Consider the following 21,003-nt stretch of genomic DNA (forward strand, 5'->3'; position numbering starts at 1 on the left):
TCTAATTGGCCCAATTCTACATAAAGCCCCTCTAATATGTATTTACTTTAATTAAAATTAATCCTTCTAAATCTTTTTGTTTTTGCTGTATTTTCACTTGTCTCTAATTCAATCAAATAATTTGATGATTTAAATATAATATTTATCCAATATGCATATACTACATCGCCATATGTTGAATAAGAAATAATATTATTTAATTCGAATATTATTAAAATATATATAACTATTTTAATTTTACCAAAATAAAAATATCAGACAATAATTAAATTTTAAATGAAAATATCAACGAAATTCTAACAAAAATATTGAAGGTTAATGAATACATCATTTTTTAAGGGTCGAAAATACTTAAGAACCTAAAGCTTTGATACAGAGTCAATGAGGTTAGTCAAGGGACCAAAACATAATTTGAGCATTGAGAGAACAGATAATAAATAAGATTTACTACCCCCCAAAAAGATAATACAAATGGCATAAACATCCAACATTACGCATGGCAACTATGGGGAAGAAACAAATAAAATAAAATAAAAACTCTTGATTAATCCACAACTGGAGTTTCCATCTCTTTATTGATCATTGTGTTTCCGATGGCTCCGCCAGCCACTACTAAAACGAAAGGCGATGGAGCTCAAAACCATTTTACACCCTTCAATAAGGTCTGCAATTAGATTAAGCTAAGGGAATAATGAGTAACATAAAGGAGCATGTACCTGATGCATTGATTCTTGAGATTAAAAGAGTTTTTACTAACATGTTGCCTAATTCTCAAGAGAGCTCTGATGCAAAATCTTCGTCCATCGTCCAAACAAATGGAGGCATATCGAACCTCGGCCCGGCAACAGATCTATATATGTAGAGCTTATCGACCGGGTCACTTTCTGCTCTTGAATCTGGAGGTCCCTTCTCGTCCATAACTTCGATATTCAACCTGGGCATCTTTTGACCTAGCATCTTACATGCTCCGAGACTCACAGAGCAAGAAGACATCCAAAGGGATCGCATTGTCTCCAGCTTTGCAGCGTTCGCTAATAGAGCCTTGTCCCCGAAGGGGCAGTTCATAATCTCCAGTTTCCGGAGACTTTCACACCCAGAAAGCACATGATGAAGTGCCAAATCGCTTTCTCCTGCAAAAGCCACAGACAGCATCTCTAGCTTTTTCGCATGCATCCCGATATATTCAAACACACGATCTGTGAGGAGACCAGAGAGGGAAAGGCGTCTCAGATCCTTGCAGTGCTCAACAATGGCTCCAAAACCTACATCAAGTGGCTGAAGGGTCCGGTAGTCGGCTATTTTTGGATCAAGAAGACAAAGACGAAAACGAGTGAAGTTTGGACAGTTCTGAGCAATGGTGACTAAAGCTGCATTAGACATTTGACGGCAAAAGTACAAAACCGACTGTAGCTTAGGACAACCCGATGAAACGGCGACAAGGCCCTTTTCTGTCAAGGATACATTTGGCTCTTCCCCAAATGGATCAGATGGAAACACCCGCAATTCCTGTAAGTCCTTGCAACTAGATGCGAGCACTTCAAGTCCACTATCTTCGATGTAATCAAGTACCTGTGAGCACAACCAACCTAGCTTAAGAAAAATAACAGAAATAAAAGCAAGATACAATTCAATTATCAGAACATGTTCCCAGCACGGTTTAAATCGGACCCATAGGCCACATAATGTTTTAATGTTTACAATACGGTCTTATCTCACGCCAGTCCTAATCTTTTTACTATAGGTATAAATTCAAATGCATAATGATACCGTAATGGACTTACCAACATGCGTTGCAAACTCGGACATTGGCTTACAAGCTTGGTAAGATCGGGATTTTGTATGGGAGCGTAGCTTAAGTTCAATGATGTTAATCTAGAGCATACAGAGTAAATAACTGGAAGGTAAGCTGGGACTGCATCCCAAAACCCGGACAAGCACTTTAATTCCTTGCAATTACAAAAAGCTTCAGCCAAGTTCGAGTACACGTCTGACCGTAGCTCAGCTGCATAGGTGCCAGTGCCAAATTCAATCAGCTGCGGTGCACGGGATAAAAGGTTGGCAATCTTATCGAGGGGCACTTCACGGTTGAGCAAAAGCCTCCTCAAGTTGGGACATCTACCAACTAGGCGCTCCAAGGCCGAAAAACTAACGTCATCGGATCCTAAGCAGGAAATGTTGAGAGACACAAGGGATGTGTATGTGTCAGGAAAATGGTTGAGCCAATGCCCACTCAAATCATCAACTTCACTGTCTCTCAAGTCCAGCTCTCTCAGATTCCTGTATCACAAAACCAGATTTGATTCATATAAACAAGGAATTAAAAAAATCGACCAAACCAAATACAAAATCAAGAAGAAAGTTTCTTTTTTACAATTGAACTTACAAGAGAAGAAATTTGCATATTCTTTAAGCATCTAATTGCTCAAACCATACAAGAAAATAAAGTTCTAATCTAGGAACAAAAAACAAACAAATCCCAAGATGGAATTAAAATAACATACAAAGAAGGATAAAAAAAGGAAAAATTTTGAAAAAAGAAATACCATAAGAATCTGCAGTACCAACTTGGAAAATCAGTCCCTACATCCTCAATTTACAAAATATATTATTCATCGTTTATACAGCAAAAGCAAAGCCCACGTTTCCCAGAAATAACCGTTTAAAATCTGGAAAACAACCCCCGAAAAAGAATCTAGGTATAGAAAACAAGAACAAGGAATCCTAGGGGGAAAGGGGCATTTGAAGTGAACAAAACTCTACCCTTCTCAAAAATCACAAAGAAAACAGAAATGTAGCTAAAACCAAAAACAAAAATTGAATCTAACAAAGACCCAAGGTTCAATTCTTTGTCTAATTGAAAAGCAAAGTAAAAGCCAAACAAACGAAGTAAAAAAGAGTTTATCAAACTCACTTGCAGCTAGCAGCAATGGCAGCGAGCCCATCAGTTGAAAACCCTTCACAAGAAAAGAGCACCAACACTTGCACATTCGTAAACGACTTAGCAACAAGCTCCAGGCTCTCGTCCGTGACAACCATTCGCTTAAGCCGGATCTCTTCGAGCCATGGATAGGCTCCAGCCATTTCCGATATCCATGGAAGTACGTACCCGCCCCAACCGTCCGGTACCAGATTGAAGTCCGCGAAGTGTGGCTTCCCTTTTAGCTCAATGGATCTGATATCCGGGAACCGTCTGATCACCATCGTAGGGCTGACGGCGTAACAGTTCCCCACGAATATCTTCCTCCGACACCACCGTTCGATCTCGTACCACGATTTGCACACCACCGACGCTGCGTTCCGGTCCTTGCCCGATTGTATGAACGAGAACACGTGCTCCAAAATCTCGTCGGGGAACGAATACGCCGTTTTCTTCTGCATTTTGAAAAATCGAGAAAGAGAAACAAAACACACACACACACGCGAAGAGAAATTAAGCCTTTTTGGATTAAAAATATACAAAAGAAGATACTCTTTTTTGCCTTTTGGTTTGCCGAAGATTGGGGTTTTCTTAAGCTTTAGAGTTCATTTTCAGATCTGAAACGCCATTAATGAAGCTTACAGTGAGAGCAGAGGTTAAGGAGCTATAAAGAGAGAGAAAGTGAAGTGATATGACAGATACAAGGTGAGAGAGGATAAGAATTTTTATTGATGTGTTGAGAAGGGTGGTTAGATTTTAACAATGGTTAAATATGTCATGTCAAATTAGGTCTAATTCTAGGTTTAGTCCCTTTAGTATGTTGAAATTTTGAAATTTATCTTTCTATGTATTTTTTACATAACTTTGTACTTTATTAGTAAATCCAAATTCAAAACCTCAATTGTTACTTTATCTCTTAAAGGATTTAAACATTATTGATTGAATTTTTATGTGATATAAATTGTATGATCATATAATACAAAAAAAAGTTCACGTTAACACTTCAACAATATCAACAAACAATTTTATCGAATTTAAATACACTAATAACATTATAAAAGTACCAGTAAGAAGCCAAGTGATAGGAAAAGATAGCCAATTAGGGTGATATTGTAAAAATTTATAACAAATCATATCAAATTAAAAATAAAATAAAATGATTAAATGTCAAATTTTAGTATTACCGGGGACTAAATCAGAATTATAGCGAAAGGAAAGATGAGGGTATCAATTTTTTGTGGGGATAACTAATGGACGTTTAAGATAGAGACACGTGGTGGGGGAGAGATGCGGGCCATATGATGGACGGTGTGAAGGGGAGATCTTATCCGTCGGCAACAAAGCGGAGCCGCAGAAAACGGGTGTATGGAAGAGCGTGTAGGGGCAGATGTTCAACGAGATTTTTGAGGAATATATCGGGAAGGAGATGGAACGACGAGATATTGATACGCGGAGGGCTGATAAAATGTGGTGATGTGTAGGGGAGAGTGGTGGTGCAATGAATCCCATGTTGCGCGTAACACGGCTGGATCGGAGGGATCTCGATATGCGGGGACCACAATAAAAGGGATAAAATATTATTATAATAATAATGACAAAAAGTCATAAACACTGTGATTGAGATTTCTCAATTTTGATTAATTCAAAATAAAAAATGATTAGAACTGAAATATCAAAACTTAAAAAGTAATGATGTTAATTATTAAAACACATAAGAAATATTAAAGTGCATTGTATTGTCTACCAGAGGCCATAATGAGGAGATGGATAATATTTTGTTTCTATTTTGACTTCATGGGATATGGGATAATCATGCCCATTATTATTCACTTCTATATTTAGTCTTCAATTAAACTAAACAAACTCCTTATTACAAACAATAATGATTCATTCTTTTTCGCCAATATTTGCTGAAGAGATAAAGAGTTGTATTTTCATTTGCATACATTAACCAAATAATAAACACAGCATATATATATATGTATATATATAATTTTGTGTAAATAAATGTTATAAACGTTGTTTTTTCTTTTTTTTACATTAAATTAAACGTATTCCAACACCCCATATTTTAAAACAAAACAAAACCAAAAAAAAAAAACTCCTTATTGCTTTTCATATATTAATCATTGGTTAAGTTGAAGGCTCCTTATCTCACGTTTCCAAGTGACAAACATGTGTTAAGTTGCTTGCAAAAGTTGGAATGTTACCTGATTTTAGGGTTACCAAATTAGGAACAGTGTGATTGAAGAGAGTCTGTGTTTATTGAATTCCTATTATTTTATTCCAATTTAATTTCTTTAAAATTGAATTTTTGAGAATATGAAAACTATTTAATAAATAAAGCTAAACAAATTAACTATCTATTTTGTTAAAGAAGAAAATTAAATATTTTTTTATAAATGGTACAATAGTATTATTATGAGATTCAAAAGTTAGGCTGGATAGTTGGGTATTAGTCTTGTATTAGTGATTTGGTGTAATGGGTTGTCAAAAAGAGGATCAGCATTTTTCAAGATTTCACCACTGATTTAGCCTTGACTTCTTTGTATTCCTAACACTAATTAATTTTTTTCTTCTACATTTAATTTTTGGTGCTAAATTGCAATCTTTTTCTGGGTTATTTTAGTTTTAGTGTTATTTTAAAAGGTCTATTTACAGCTCCAATCCCTTTATTGTTTAGATTTTTATAATTTAATCTTTTTAATTTTAATTTCAATATTTTCTTATTTAAGAATTTGGATAACATTGTTACTTTGACTTGTATTAAATTTTAATATGTTTTATCAATTGAATTTTAATTTTCAAATTAAACCTTTAGATATTAAAATGTCTTGTATTCGGTTCAATGGAAATTCATTTATAGCATTACTAATTGGACCTAATTTTTAAACCATACAAATAAAAACACTAAATTCCTAGAATTAGAAGCATAAAGACTAGATTTCAATAATTATTAGAAACAATACCGTCTTTTTAATGAAAATCTAAAAGATGATAAATAAACAAAAGATATACATCATTGGGAGAAACTCGAGCTCGCAAAATCATCAAGAGTATAGTCCCAACTTAGCTTCACCAAAATACCATGTCATGTATAGGCTTGCACAATTCCTAGAATATGCAAAGAAGAGTTATTGCCAACACCCGTCAATCCTTCATCTCACCATACCTAATGACTCTCTATTTAGCAATTTCACTTAGTCCCTTCATGTCAACTCCAACAATATTCTTATATATCTGACAGTTGCACACTCCAACTTCTGCACTTATGAAATAGGGCACTTAATAATTAATGCCTACACCAAATTAACTCTCCTTTATAAATACCTCTTTCCATCAATCTACTCAAACACTATGTTTAAATCTCTCTTTATAGTGGTTATTCACGTCACTTAAGTTGTGGACTATTATTATTTATCATAACATTTTATATAACTTAATTGTTATAATAAAGATGAGTTTCTAATGTTATTGGTGAATTCTACCATCAGATAATAAATTTATTGAAGAAGGGTGTACTGTAAAACAAATTCAAATTGGAGTACTGCGAATTATGGTACCATTTCTAAACTTTGAAAAATATACGAAAGCAGTAAATGTAGAATGAATTGTTATGTTAATTTAATTTGGAGTCCCCCCAAAAAGGCAGCATATCATGTTATGGTGACAGACTTTTGGAAAGTTCTTTACAAGTTTTGTTTACTAGATGACAAAATTTAGCTTCGGCATGCTTGAGGTTGGGGCATTTTCAATTGATTAAGTGGAAAAGGAAAGACATTCAATAATAAACACTGGCAGGCAGTCAAAATTTGCTGGAATTTCTGTGGTAATTTGTCTTATTGGGCAATTAGTAAGCATTGTCAATGTGTCTTATCTTATTTGATTGGACTTCCACGCATATGTTTTCTTTCCCTAACAACTTAAATTATCAATCAATCCGTTATGAGTTACTATTTCAACTTTGAATTTTTTTATCACTTAATTTGGGAAATAAATTATTTTAGAATGTATTTTATATGATTAATGTATTTTAGTCATTTATATAATTTATTTTGAAAAAAATCTACTTATTTGAAAAGATTTTATTTTTTATAAATTTTAAATCTAAATTTATACTATATTTTAAATTTTATGTCTAATTATTATAATACATATATAATAAATAAATTTTTTCTTATATTATTACACTAATAAACGAACAACTTCCTTCCATCAATGTCATGTAGCTAAAGTTATGAGACTAACCTTGAAATAAATGTTTACGAAAACTCCATACTACCATATTCATTGTTTCATTTTAATTATCAACTCATAACATTTTACTCTTGTTTTTTCTCTTCAAATGTCGACTTAAGTAACAAAAAGCGTTTTGGAACATAAATTCTACTACTTTCCCAAAGCTTTGTTTGCCTTGCATATGTTTAGTCTAATGAGACCCAACCTACTTATCCCAAAATCAAAATTTGCCTAACGAGGCTTAACTTGCTCAACCCCAAAGTTTATAAACAAATGAAGTGGTGATTTCTTTCGAAGGAAATTATAATTTGTAGATTTTAAAGTTGTTATGAGATTTTTTATATTCTTTTGGGATAAGATTGTGAAGAGTTGTTTACTTAACATTCATAGATTCTCTAACATATCTAATATTATTTTATGATGAAAGTTTTGTCTCTCGACTATGTCACATTTAAAAACAAGATAAATTTATAAAATGAGAGTGCTTCAGTGAATGGTTGAAAAAATTAAATAGTGTACCATCAGTGGAGTGTGAAACTATAGCTTAAATAAAATATGAGTGCAAATTGAATACCACTTGAACTAACTTTAGTTGAGGGCTTTCGATTTTTTTAAGAAATATGAAAAATGTGCTCGCCAAAAGTCGATCCCTCAACACATTTGAATTGTCTCCAATAAAAGATTTTATCTCCCTAACTATTTCGCCCCCAACAAAGTAGTGCTCCCACTTTGGATAATAATCGACAATTAATAAATTTTGAAATTGAAACTTAATATTGAAATGGTTGCCACCAAAACAGCCAACTTCCTCAATGAATTTGTATTTCTTGAATTGAAAGAAGTAGAATTGGGTCATAAATACAAATTGGCACAACTGTCAATTACATGGGACCATTAGTTGGTGAACCCTCACACCAAAATGTTGGCTTAGCTTATCTATTCCATATTTAAGATTATAAAGGTAGGTTTTCGAAATGAAAATAAAATAACAAAAACTCACAACCACACACTCAAAAACAATATCTTGGACCAGAGATGTGTAAGGACAGAATGAGAGCAATTCAATCCTAAGTAAAAAATGGTTAATGATTAGGGTACTAAATAAAAGGTGTTAACCATGGGCATGGGCTCTCTTAATTTTTTATTTTTAATTCAATGGTCAACCACGTTCGGTTTTCGAGTGTGAGATTTTCAGGATTGTATTTTTTTTTAATTATTTTTGTGTGTACGGAATTTGTCTTTGCCAGCTACGAGGAAGCTGTATACTATATTTTCTTTTCAATTTTATCAAGTACGTAAAATCCATTTTATTAACTCATAATTACTTCTTATAAAAACTAAAATTTTAATATTGGTTAAGATTTAAGAATGATTTTAAAATAAATTCATCTTTTGATTTAGTGTACGTGTCAATTTTTTATTCAATCATTGAAATAAAAAAATGTTTTGTAATATCCTAAATAGACAAATCAAGCTCCTTAACAACACCCTTTAAATTTAAATGGGTTAATATATAATTTGGTCCTTGGATTTTTCCATTTATACTTAGTTGATCCCTAATTTTTTAAACTTACTTGATTCTTGAATTTATATTCTATCAACTAGGTTGGTACCTCCACACTAACACCGTTACTTGTGTTGATATGACATTGTTAGCCAATTCAATTGCGTCACATGGCAACCTCTTAGTGTGCCACATAACAAATATAAATTAAAAATATATATATAAATTATGTTTGTCATGTGGTGCTCTGCAAGGCTGTCATATGATGCCATTAGATTGGCTAAAAATGTCACGTTAACACAAACTAATAATATTAGTATAGAGGAACCAACCTGATTGACGAAATACAATTTCAGAGATAGACAAATTCACTTAAATCGACATTTGAGTTAACATACAAACCAATCTTTTAAATTCATCATTTAAGAATAAAATAAATCTAAATAATTAACAAAATATCTTTATTTAAATTAAATCACTATAACAAAGTATTAGATTATTTTTACATTTTAATATCTTATATAAATATTTAAAAAAAACAAATTATTGTGATAAATTGTGCAAGAACTAGGATACAACACAAAAACTTGGGAAAATAATTAAAATACTAAAATCTTCAACATAATATATCAAAATTAAAAATTCATACATTTATCTATTTATAATAATAAAATTACAAGGGTGAGATCCACTTACAATTAGGTAGTTTTACACCATTTTATAATTTTTTTACAATTAATATTTTAATAATTCAATCATTGAATTTATTAAAATATTTTTTGTCATGCATTTAAATTTATTAATCGGTCCGATATCTTTATAATATTGAACTAAAATATTGTCTATATTAATATATATATATTTAACGGTTGAAAGTTTTTACATAAAACAAATAGTTAATTTTTTTAATTTGTACTCAACTTACATGTATAATCTACATGAATGAAGTATAAAATATGATGGTTGAATTGTTAAAATATTAATTATATCAAAATTTACATAAAATATATAAAATCACTTAAATTTTACACCTGTATAAATGGATCTTTCTCCATATTATAATATTATAATATCTAAAATTTAAAAAATTATTTTCCTTTCTCCTTCCTCTCTCCTTCTCATTCTTACCCCTACTTGCACCCAAAGGTCAAAATATTAAAAGGAAAAATAAAGGACAAATGGAGGATTCATGGGTGTGCACATCTAAAATACCACTTAGGTAACCTCTTTTTATATATGTTTATAGATATTAATTTATTTAATACTATTTGATTAAGTTTGTAACACCCTAAACCCGGCCTCGACGTTATGGCCGTATCCGACAATGTCACATGAGCGTGTTTTGGCAAACCTTTCAACACGTAAAAATCGTTCCAAATATTATCTGCTACTCAGTTCGAAAGAAACCATAAGTTTATTAATTGGCTTAAAAATATTTCTTAACTCGCTGAAGCTTTAAAATCCAAATACTACTTGTTACCGTATTGCTTACGAAAACCTTAGTTAAGTTTAAAAACATGCTTTAGCGTAGCAATTCATATTCCAAAATCACAGTTCAAAAGCCCAGATCAAAACTAAAAGTCTAAGTCCAAAATTACATCAAAATTCCTAAAAACAATGAATGAGTAATAGTAGAAAGTTCATAAACCAAAACATATGTGGTCGTGGTCACTGTCGAGTCCTCTGCTGCACCGATCCACGTACTGCTGGGGATTACTTGAACAGATAAAAAAATAAAGGTTGAGTTTTTGCAAACTCAGTGGGTACATCCACCCCCCAAATCAGCATGCATAATCAAATAGCAGAATAAAATCATAATTCGGGCCTAAGCCCTTTATAGAATTAGATACAGTCTTAAGGCTTCAGCCCATCTCAGATGCAACATGCATATCAGATCAGAATATCAGAAACATGCCCACCAACCCTGCACACCAACTCCGTCCAACCCAACACACTATGTGGGGATAAAATCGACCCACTCATCCCTACACACCAAATATGGGGATAAAATCAACCCATCTAACCCTACACACCAAGAATACCGTAATACGGCACATATCATAAAATAATGGGCTTATGAAGCCCTTCAGTTCTTCCTTCACTTCATCAATCCCACCCCAATGTAATGCATCATACGAGAATGGCATGTTATAATGTAGATTAATAGAAATGTACTCATAATCAAATCAGAACATGAATATATACATACATCACTATGTCATAACACAAAACAGGAGTCTAAGTATTTCTTACCGACCCTATAACTGGTCACAGTTGTCTTGAATGACCCGTGCAACCTTTCAAAACATTTCAGAAAAATAGGCTCACATGCCCAGTGGCCTGCCCGTGTGGGCTCACACGACCATGTGGCCCGCGTGGCCCAAATTGGCTAGGTAGTGTAGATCACACGACCTGGCCCAAATCCCCACACGCTTGTGTGGTTCACCACTGTGGGCCCACAAGCCCGTGTGGCCTACACGGCCCAACTGACCGAGCTAGTGTCTCGCACATAGCCTACCAGCCTTCACATAGCCGTGTCTATAGTGCCCGTATCGCGTGCGCACGGCCTGGTTCATCAACCACACGCCTGTGCGCTGTTATACGGCCTACCACATGGGTGACTACACGCCTGTGTGGTGTAGATAGAATACTTTTCGGCTCTTTGTTGAATCTCATTTTCAGTGCGTTCAGAGTACACACCTGGTCTTCGATTACTGCAAAAACACTTCTGAGCCTCTCGAGACCGTTACCCAAAACAAATGTAACACAGAATTAAATCGACAAAGAGTGATTCCCAGCCTTTCAACTTCCTCCAACCGATACACATGCACACAATGTTGCGAAACAATAGGAAAACTAAATTGAAAACGAAACAGTAGGGGAAAGAGCAATGGATTTTCAGCAAAAGAGTAAAGAAAAGAAAGGGAAAAACAATAGAAGAAAGATGAACAGATTTCTCTGCAGAGGGAATTTAGGAGATTGATTACCCAAATCCCACTACCCACTCTATCTCAACCACCCACTACCTAGATTTCCAGTGAAACTCAAACTCTTAGCTACCTCACCAAGCAAAAATTATGTTTCTACGCTCACGCAGAGATTCGAACCCATGACCTTTAGCAATCTAACACTCAACTTAACCACCAGACCAGTAGGCCCATTCTGATAAGCTTTTACAAATTAATTCTTATAAGCCTATCAACCAAAGGTAAGGCTTTACTAAACTAAAAACCAAAATTTTTCCTAAGCAAAGGCTTGAACTTAAGACCTCACACACACACCCAGAACACTTAACCACTCAAGAAGACAGATATTTATGTCAAATAATTGCGGAAACAAATTTATAAAATTTGGAGCGTTACAACTTTACCCCTCTTAAAGAAAATTTCGTCCTCGAAATTTACCTGATCAGAATAAGTGAGGATACTGATGTCGCATCAAATCTTCTAGCTCTCAAGTGACCTCTTCAGTACTATGATTCCGCAACATCACCTTCACTAGAGGGATAGATTTCCTATGCAGAACCTTAATGTCACGATCGAGGATTTGAACTGGCTCCTCCTCAAAAGTTAGATCTGGTCTAACCTCAATCTCCTCCACATGCACAAGGTGTGTAAGATCAGAGTGATAGCGTCTCAACATTGAGACGTAGAATACATCATGTATGCGGTCTAACTCTAGAGGTAGCTCTAACTGATATGCAGCTTGCCCTACTCGCTTCAGAATCCGGTACGACCCAATAAACTGAAGGTTCAGCTTGCCCTTGCGACCGAACCTCAGAACTTTCTTCTATGGCGAGACCTTAAGAAAAACTATGTCCCCCATAGAATACTTGATGTCCTTCCTCTTCAAATTAGCATAGGACTTCTATCTATCAGAAGCTGCTTTTAGACGATCTTGAATCAAGCGGACCTTATCCTCAGTCTCTGATACCAACTCCGGACCCAGAACACGTTGCTCACCCAGCTCAGTCCAGCATAAGAAAGTGTGACACTTACAACCGTACAGCACCTCGTAAGGTGCCATCTGTATACTAGACTAATAGCTGTTGTTGTAAGCAAACTCTGTAAGAGGCAAGTACTCCTCCCAACTGCCTCGGAAGTCAATCACACAACTCCTCAACATGTCCTCCAGTATCTGAATCACCCTCTCTGACTGGCCATTCAAGTCTAATCTTGATCCCAAAGCCTCATGAAGCTTCTGCTAGAATCGATACGTAAAACGAGGATCCCTATTAGAAATGATCGAGACAGGTACCCTATGTAGCCTCACAATCTCTGAAATGTACAGCTTGACCAACTTCTATAGGGAGAAGTCTGTCCTCACCAGAATGAAACGTGCAGTCTCGGTCAATTGGTCCACGATGACCCAAACATAATCCTTTTTAGTGGGTGTTAGGGGCAACCCACTAACGAAGTCCATCGTTATTCGCTCCCATTTCCACATCGATATCTTAACCGGCTGCAGTAAACCAGAAGGTAACTGATGCTTAGCCTTAACCTGTTGACAAGTCAAACAGCGAGCAACAAAGTAGGTAACCTCACGTTTCAACCCTAGCCACCAGTACAACTCTCAAAGATCTTGGTACATCTTGTTCCCACCGGGATGCATAACATAAGGGCTACTATGCGCCTGCCTCAGAATCGACAGTTTCAAATCTTCATTATTCGATACATAAATTCGACCATAAAAACATTCCCTGTTAACTCCAGAATCAGTCATAACACCATCTTCTACCTGACGAAAACGCAACTCCAGGGACTTATCCCCCTCATGTTTATCTCTGATCTGATCAATCCATGTCGGTCTAACCTGAAGTTTCGCCAACAGACTCTCATCATCAAAAAGACTCAGTCGAGCGAACATCACTCTCAGATCGGTCATAGACCTATGACTTAATGCATCAACCACCACATTGGCCTTACCAGGATGGTACTCAATACTGCGGTCATAATTCTTAAACAGTTCAACCCATCGACGCTGCCTAAGGTTTAACTCCTTCTAAGTGAGGAGATACTTGAGGCTCTTGTAATCAGTGTAGATGGTACACTTATCACCGTACAAATAATGCCTCTAGATCTTAAGAGCGAAGACTACTACAGCCAATTCCAAATCATGCTTCGGATAATTAGCCTCATGAGTTTTGAGCTGACGAGACACATACGCAACAATCTTCCCGTCCTGCACCAAAACACAACCTAGGCCTACATGGGATGCATCACTGTAAACCACGAAGTCCTTTCCTAGCTCAGGCTGTATCAAAATAGGAGCTTGAGTCAGCACAATCTTAAGCTTGTCAAAACTCTTATGCTATGCATCAGTCCACACGAAAGAAACTTCCTTACGAGGTAACTTAGTCATCGGTGCAGCAACCAAAGAGAACCTCTCTACGAAGCGACAATAATATCCTGCCAGCCCTAGAAAATTGTAAATTTCTGACACATTCTTCAACTGTTTCCAACTCAACACAGCCTTAATCTTATAAGGATCCACACGAATCCTCTCAGCAGAAACTACATGACCCAAAAATGTCACTTTGCGAAGCCAAAATTCACACTTGCTAAACTTCGCATACAACTGTTTCTCGCGAAGAATCTGTAGAACCACTCTTAAATGGTCATCATGCTGATCCTCTGTCTTAGAAAATACCAAGATGCCATCAATGAAAACCACCACGAACTGATTTAAGTAGGGCTGGAATACCCGGTTCATCAAGTCCATAAATGCCGCTGGTGCATTAATCAACCCAAAGGGTATAACTAGGAACTCGTAATGTTCACAACGAGTCCTAAATACCATTTTATCCACATCGGCCTCCTTTACCCTCAACTAATGATAACCTGATTGTAGATCGATCTTAAAGAACACTGAAGCCCTCTGTACTAATCAAACAAGTCATCTATTCTCGGAAGTGGATATTTATTCTTAATCGTCAACTTGTTCAACTGATGGTAGTCGATACACATCCTCATCGTAGCGTCTTTCTTATTAACGAACAGAATAGGTGCTCTCCATGGAGGCACACTGGGATGAATGAACCCATGATCCAACAACTCCTGAATTTGAGCCTTAAGTTCAGTCAGCTCTTTCGGTGTCATTCGGTAAGAGGCGATAGATACCAGAGCTGTACCTGGAAACAACTTAATCCCAAATTCTACCTCACGATTCGGAGGTAATCCTGGTAGTTCCTTTGGGAAAACATCTGGAAAGTCTTTCACCATTTGAATATCCTTAACCGAAGAGCTCCAAGAATCAGCAACACTGATATAAGCCAAGTATGCCTCACACCCCTTCCTTACTAACTTCTCTACTACTAATGCAGATATTACATTAGTCAGATAATCTCGTCGTTCCCCAATCACAACTATCTTAATATCCTCCTTTCTTAAAACAATCCTCTTTGTAGCGCAATCTAAATTCACTCGGTGTTTGACTAACCAGTCCATACCCAAAATCAGGTCGAACTCCTCAAATGGAAGCTCCATCAGATCAACCAGAAATACAGTCCATTGGACCTCTAACGGTACGTCTCTAAACAATTTATTAACTCCAACGGACTGCCCTAATAGACTAACCACTGTTATCTCACTAGAAGTACTCTCACACGGTAACCCTAAGGTCTCATACACCATACTAGCTACGTAAGAATGTGTAGAGCCTATATCTATCAATGCAAAGTAAGGTACATTAAAAATTAAGAATGTACCCGTAACGACGTCAGGAGCATCTCGGTCCTTACGACTACGTGCAACATAAACCAATGTGGACTGCCTCACCTTAGTCAGCCCAACACCTCTGCCCGGTGCTTTTTGTCCTCGGCTCATGCCATTACCACCCCTAGCCTGACCTCGGCCCCTTGATGGCTGCTGAACTACCCTCGACGACGGTGTAGTCTCAGTAGTCGGAGTTTGCATTTGATTAGTCTTCAATAGAAAGTCCTTAACACGGTGCTCCGTAGACCCACATCTAAGACAGGCTCCAGTAGACCTCCAACACTCGCCCGAATGGCGTCTATTACAGAGCTGACAAATCGTCACCCTAGCCGATGCAAAAGTAGGCCCAACTCTCAAGGGCCCATCAAACTTGGCCTTTTCCATAGGCCTCATCCCCGAATTCGAAGGCTCTGCATCCCTATTAGCCTTCCCTTTTTCACGGTTTTAGCGCTCAACGCGTTTAACCTTCTCAGCAATCTTGGCTTTTTCGACTAACACAGCAAACTCGCGCCCCCTCTACGGAGCTATCAGGACGCTCAAGTTATCTCTAAGGCCGTCCTCAAAATGGACACAACGCTCATTCTCTGTCACCACCATGCCTCGCGCATAATGGCTCAGCCTCAGAAATTCGGCCTCATACTAGGTCACTGAACGATCTCCCTGAGTAAGATTCAAGAACTCACGCCTCTTGGAGTCGATGTAATTGGCCCCCACATACTTGATTTGGAAAGCTATCTTAAACAGATCCTATGTCAGACTGTCAAACTGTGTGTCATCCCTAACCGTCAACCACTACTGATATGCTTCATCGCGTAGCAATGAAACAGCCCCTTGAGCTTCTGCTCAGCAGAGAAATCCAGATCGTCCATAATGCGCTCCGTAGCCTCTATCCAGTACTCGGCCACATTAGGAGCGACTCTAGTGATGTCTCTAAACACCTCAGCCTCATTGGACTGGAGTCGTCCCGTAGCCGACCCACGGCCTCCAAAACTAGTATTAGGCCTAGCGACCTTCTCTAAAATCCGTAGTATGGCTTGGAACAGTACGTCATCCCCAGCTACACGATCTTGAGACTCAGTCCCAGATCCAGTCTCAGTAACAGGGAACACTAGCGTCTCACTAGTGTCTAGATTTGGAATCGTATCAGATACGAAAGACTCAGCTCGAGCCTCTCTACGACCCTTAAAGACTCAGCTCAAGCCACTCTACGACCCCTACCATGGCCTCTAGTACCCAGTCCACGAGTACTACGTGCGCTCATCGCAATTTTGAATTAATCTATATTTACAATTTTATGCAAATTAATTTAGAGTTTCGATATTTGTTAAAAAATATTTTATGCAGTAAAGTTATCAGAATGTTCAGAGTCTATTATCGCAGACCGCAGTTTTACTATGGTTTTCAGTCTATACTACCTAGAGTGTTTCAATAAAGTATACTACCTACAGTAGTTTCATAGCATACATCAGCATTTCAAACAGATCCAAATAGTATATTCTAAGCATACTTCCAGAAAATTCTAAATAGAGTTTCAAAAACTTACAGGATCAGCGCCGGAGACTCGGTGTACCACAATTTGTCAAAAATATCTCATATCGTTTTGCAAATCATTTCTTACAAACCAAATTTAAAACCCAATCCACAGTCGAATTTTGTAACCTGACTCTGATACCACTAAATGTAATACCCCAAACCTGGTCTAGACGTTATAGTCGTATCTGCCAATGTCACATGAGCATGTTTTGGCAAACCTTTTAACATTTAAAAATCATTCCAAATATTATCTGCTACTCAGTTCGAAAGAAACCATAGGTTTATTAATTGGCTTAAAAATATTTCTTAACTCGCGGAAGCTTTAAAATCCAAATACTATTTATTACCGTATTGCTTACGAAAACCTTAGTTAAGTTTAAAAACATGTTTTGGCGTAGCAATTCATATTCTAAAATCACAGTTCAAAAGCCCAGATCAAAACCAAAAGTCTAAGTCCAAAATTACATCAAAATTCCTAAAAATAATGAATGAATAATAGTAGAAAGTTTAGAAACCAAAACATATGTGGTTGTGGTCACTGTCGAGTCCTCCGCTGCACCGATCCGCCTACAGTTGGGGATTACCTGAACAGATAACAAATAAAAGGTGAGTTTTCACAAACTCAGTGCGTACATCCCTCCCAAATCAGCATGCATAATCAAATAGCAGAATACAATCATAATTCAGGCCTGAGCCCTTTACAGAATCAGATACAGTCTTAGGGCTTCAGCCCATCTCAGATGCAACATGCATATCAGATCAGAATATCAGAAACATGCCCACTAACCTTGTACACCAACTCCGTCTAACCCAACACACCAAGTGGGGATAAAATCGACCTACCCATCTCTACACACCAAATATGGGGATATAATCAATCCATCCAACCCTACATACCATAGAATACCGTAATACGACACATATCATAAATACGCAACTTAGCTGCTAAATAATGAGCTTACGAAGCCCTTCAGTTCTTCATTCACTTCATTAATCCCACCCCCAATGCAATGCATCATACAAGAATGGCATGTTATAATGCAAATTAACAAAAATGTACTTATAATCATATCAAAACATGAATATATACATACATCACTATATCATAACACAGAACAGGAGTCTAAGTATTTCTTATCGACCCTATAACAGGTCACAGTTGTCTTGGGCGACCCGTACAACTTTTTAGAACATTTGAGAAAAATAGGCTCACACGCCCATGTGGACTGCCCGTGTGGCCCGCACGGCCAAATTGGCATTAGTCGTATAGATCACACGACCTGGCCTAAATCCCCACACGCCCGTGTGGTTCACCACTATGGGCCTACACACCGTGTGCCCCACACGGCCCAACTGACCGAGCTCTTGTCTTGTACACGGCCTACCAGCCTTCACACGGCTGTGTCCATAGTTTCCATGTCGCATGCGCACGGCTTGGTCCGTCGACCACACGCCCGTGTGTTGTCACACGGCCTACCATACAGGCGTGATCACAAGCTCGTGTGGCATCAACAGAATACTTTTCGGCTTTTCGTCGAATCTCATTTTCAGTGTGAGTACACACCTAGTCTTCAATTGCTGCAAAACCACTTTCGAGCTTCTCGAGACCGCTACCCAAAATGAATGCAACATCAAATTAAATAAATCGAAAACGAAACAGTAGGGGAAAGAACAATGGATTTTCGGTAAAAGAGTAAAAGAAAAAAATGGGGAAAACAATGGAGGGAAGATGAACAGATTTCTTTACAGAGGGAATTTAGGAGACTGATCACCCAAATCCCACTACCCACTCTATTTCAACCATCCACTACCCAGATTTTTAATGAAACTCAAACTCTTAGCTACCTCACTAAGCAAAAATTATATTCCTACGCTCACGTAGAGATTCGAACCCATGACCTTTAGTAATCCAACACTCAATTTAACCACCAGAACAGCAAGCCCATTCTGATAAACTTTTACAAATTAATTCTTATAAGCCTATCAACCAAAGATAAGGCTTTACTCAACTAAAAACCAAAATTTTTCCCAAGCAAAGGCTTGAACGTAGTACCTCACACACACGCCCAAAACATTTAACCACTTAAGAAGACAGATATTTGTGTCAAATAATTACGGAAACAAATTTATAAAATTCGGGGCGTTACAAATTTGGTGTGATCTATCAATTAAATTTTAACTCAAGTGAAACGTGAGTAAAAAATCACAATTTAAATTAGATTTGTTCATAGTTAAGCTACTCGTCTAAGCCCGAAGGCTCATCCAAAATATAAGAGAGTTTAGATTGAAGTAGAAGACCCCAACTCAACTCAACCCGTTTTGTATTTTTGTAATATATATTATTTTTATATATTATGTAATTTATATCACATGATATTAAATACATAAAATTACATTATTACGTAAACATTAAAATTTATGTTAAGTTGTTTAAATTTAAAATTAAAAATAAAGACATCTAAGATATTAAATCTTAAGTTAAAAAAATATGAACGGGTAGAAAAAGAACCTGGAATAGTCATTTATAAAAATGAATGGATTTAGGTAATTTTTTTAATCCATATTTCGGGTTGGATCAGGTTTGAGAATGTAATCGCCCATTTTTCAGCGGTATCGGAAATGATAGTTTTAGAAACGCATTTTAGATGTTCGAGGGTTATTATAAAGGTCAATAAAAGTTTGGTCCCTTAATTTTGTCAAATTGATAGTTAATTACGGTATAATGACTAAATTGTCAAAGTTGTAAAAGTTAATCACTATGGATTTTTAATTAACTGAAGGTCAAACTAAGCGGTTGGACCACTAATACATGGCCAAACAATGGTAGAGGCTAGATGTAATCCACCAAATTGGTTAATTATGCTTAGTGTTAATTAATTAAAGGTTAATTAAGTTAATTCTGATTAATTAATTATTAATCAAAATATAAAAGTTTAAAAAAAATAGATGTCATCTTTTTTCTTCATCTCTTTCACCAAACTCAAGAAACAAAAGGGGGAATAGCTTTCGTAGGGTTTAACAATTGGTCCTTCAATTGTAAGTTAATTTTAAGTTTTTTTTTTGTAATTTTATGTTTTTGAAGTCGTGTGAACTTGATTTAGCTAGCCCATGTACCAATTTTCAAAATTTTTAAATTTTTTAAAAGTTTTCATTGATGAATGCTTGAAGAAATTGGTACTAAATTGATAAATTTTAAGCTTAGAAGTGAAAAAGGACTAGTTTGTAAAGTATAATTGCTAGTTTTTGAACCTAGGGACTAATCTGTATAAATTTCTAAATTGATGTAATTTTTTTAATTATAGATAGTATAGAGACTTAGGAGGATGTAAGTGAGACCAGTTTCAAACTCAAAGCTCAAAATTGAAAGATATAGCAAATTCGATTTTAGGGACTAAATTGAATAAAATGTAAAAATTTAGGGGCATTTGAATAATGAAATTGAATTAATTTTTTATTATAATAGGATGATATAATATGGTTTAAATTGATAAAATTGAATTGAATTATTATATAAATCGAGAATTTAACCAAATCGAGGATAACCGAGGAAAAGGCAAAATTATCGATTAGTCTTTGCAATTCAACTTGTTTGTTGATTTAACCAGGTAAGTTCATATGGTATGAATTGTAATTAAATTTTATATATTTGAATTATGATTTTGTGTGTGTTTGATCATAATTTGAATTGTTTGCAATTTGGTACAAAAGGTGAGATGTGAACTAAATTGTAAAAAAACGATAAATTGAATATGATGAATTACAATTTGAGATTCATTATTTAAATGAAATTCGTATGTAAATGTTTGATTTTAGAGATGGAGGACTAAATTGAAAAGAATTGGAAATAGTGAAATTCGACGAAATTATGAAATTGCTTTTGAATTGGGCTGAAATAGAATTTGCTATGTGATGAATTTATGATTTGAACAATAAATTGAATTGATGAGATGCAAATTGAAGAAAATGATAATTCGATAAATTATTACTCTACTAATTATTTAAGCAGATTCGGATATAGTTGGCATGTCATAGAATCAGAATGTTGCGTAAAACCATTGTTGTCAAGCAATTCGGGGTGGTAGATTTTATGCATTAAG

The 21,003-nt window shown here is 36.0% G+C and overlaps 1 protein-coding gene across 1 annotated transcript; it reads right to left on the minus strand.

Annotated features, from left to right (window-relative positions):
• Positions 1-270: 270 nt before the first annotated feature.
• Positions 271-3,658, minus strand: LOC108470152 (protein TRANSPORT INHIBITOR RESPONSE 1). Its single transcript, XM_017771398.2, has 3 exons — positions 2,912-3,658; positions 1,782-2,277; positions 271-1,569 (listed from the first exon to the last, which is right to left on the minus strand). The coding sequence occupies exons 1-3, from the start codon at positions 3,376-3,378 to the stop codon at positions 772-774; spliced, it is 1,761 nt and encodes a 586-aa protein (XP_017626887.1). The 5' UTR covers positions 3,379-3,658; the 3' UTR covers positions 271-771.
• Between the last annotated feature and the right edge of the window lie 17,345 nt (positions 3,659-21,003).

The sequence above is a fragment of the Gossypium arboreum genome, chromosome 8, assembly GCF_025698485.1.
Source record: "Gossypium arboreum isolate Shixiya-1 chromosome 8, ASM2569848v2, whole genome shotgun sequence".
Taxonomy (NCBI): Eukaryota; Viridiplantae; Streptophyta; class Magnoliopsida; order Malvales; family Malvaceae; genus Gossypium; species Gossypium arboreum.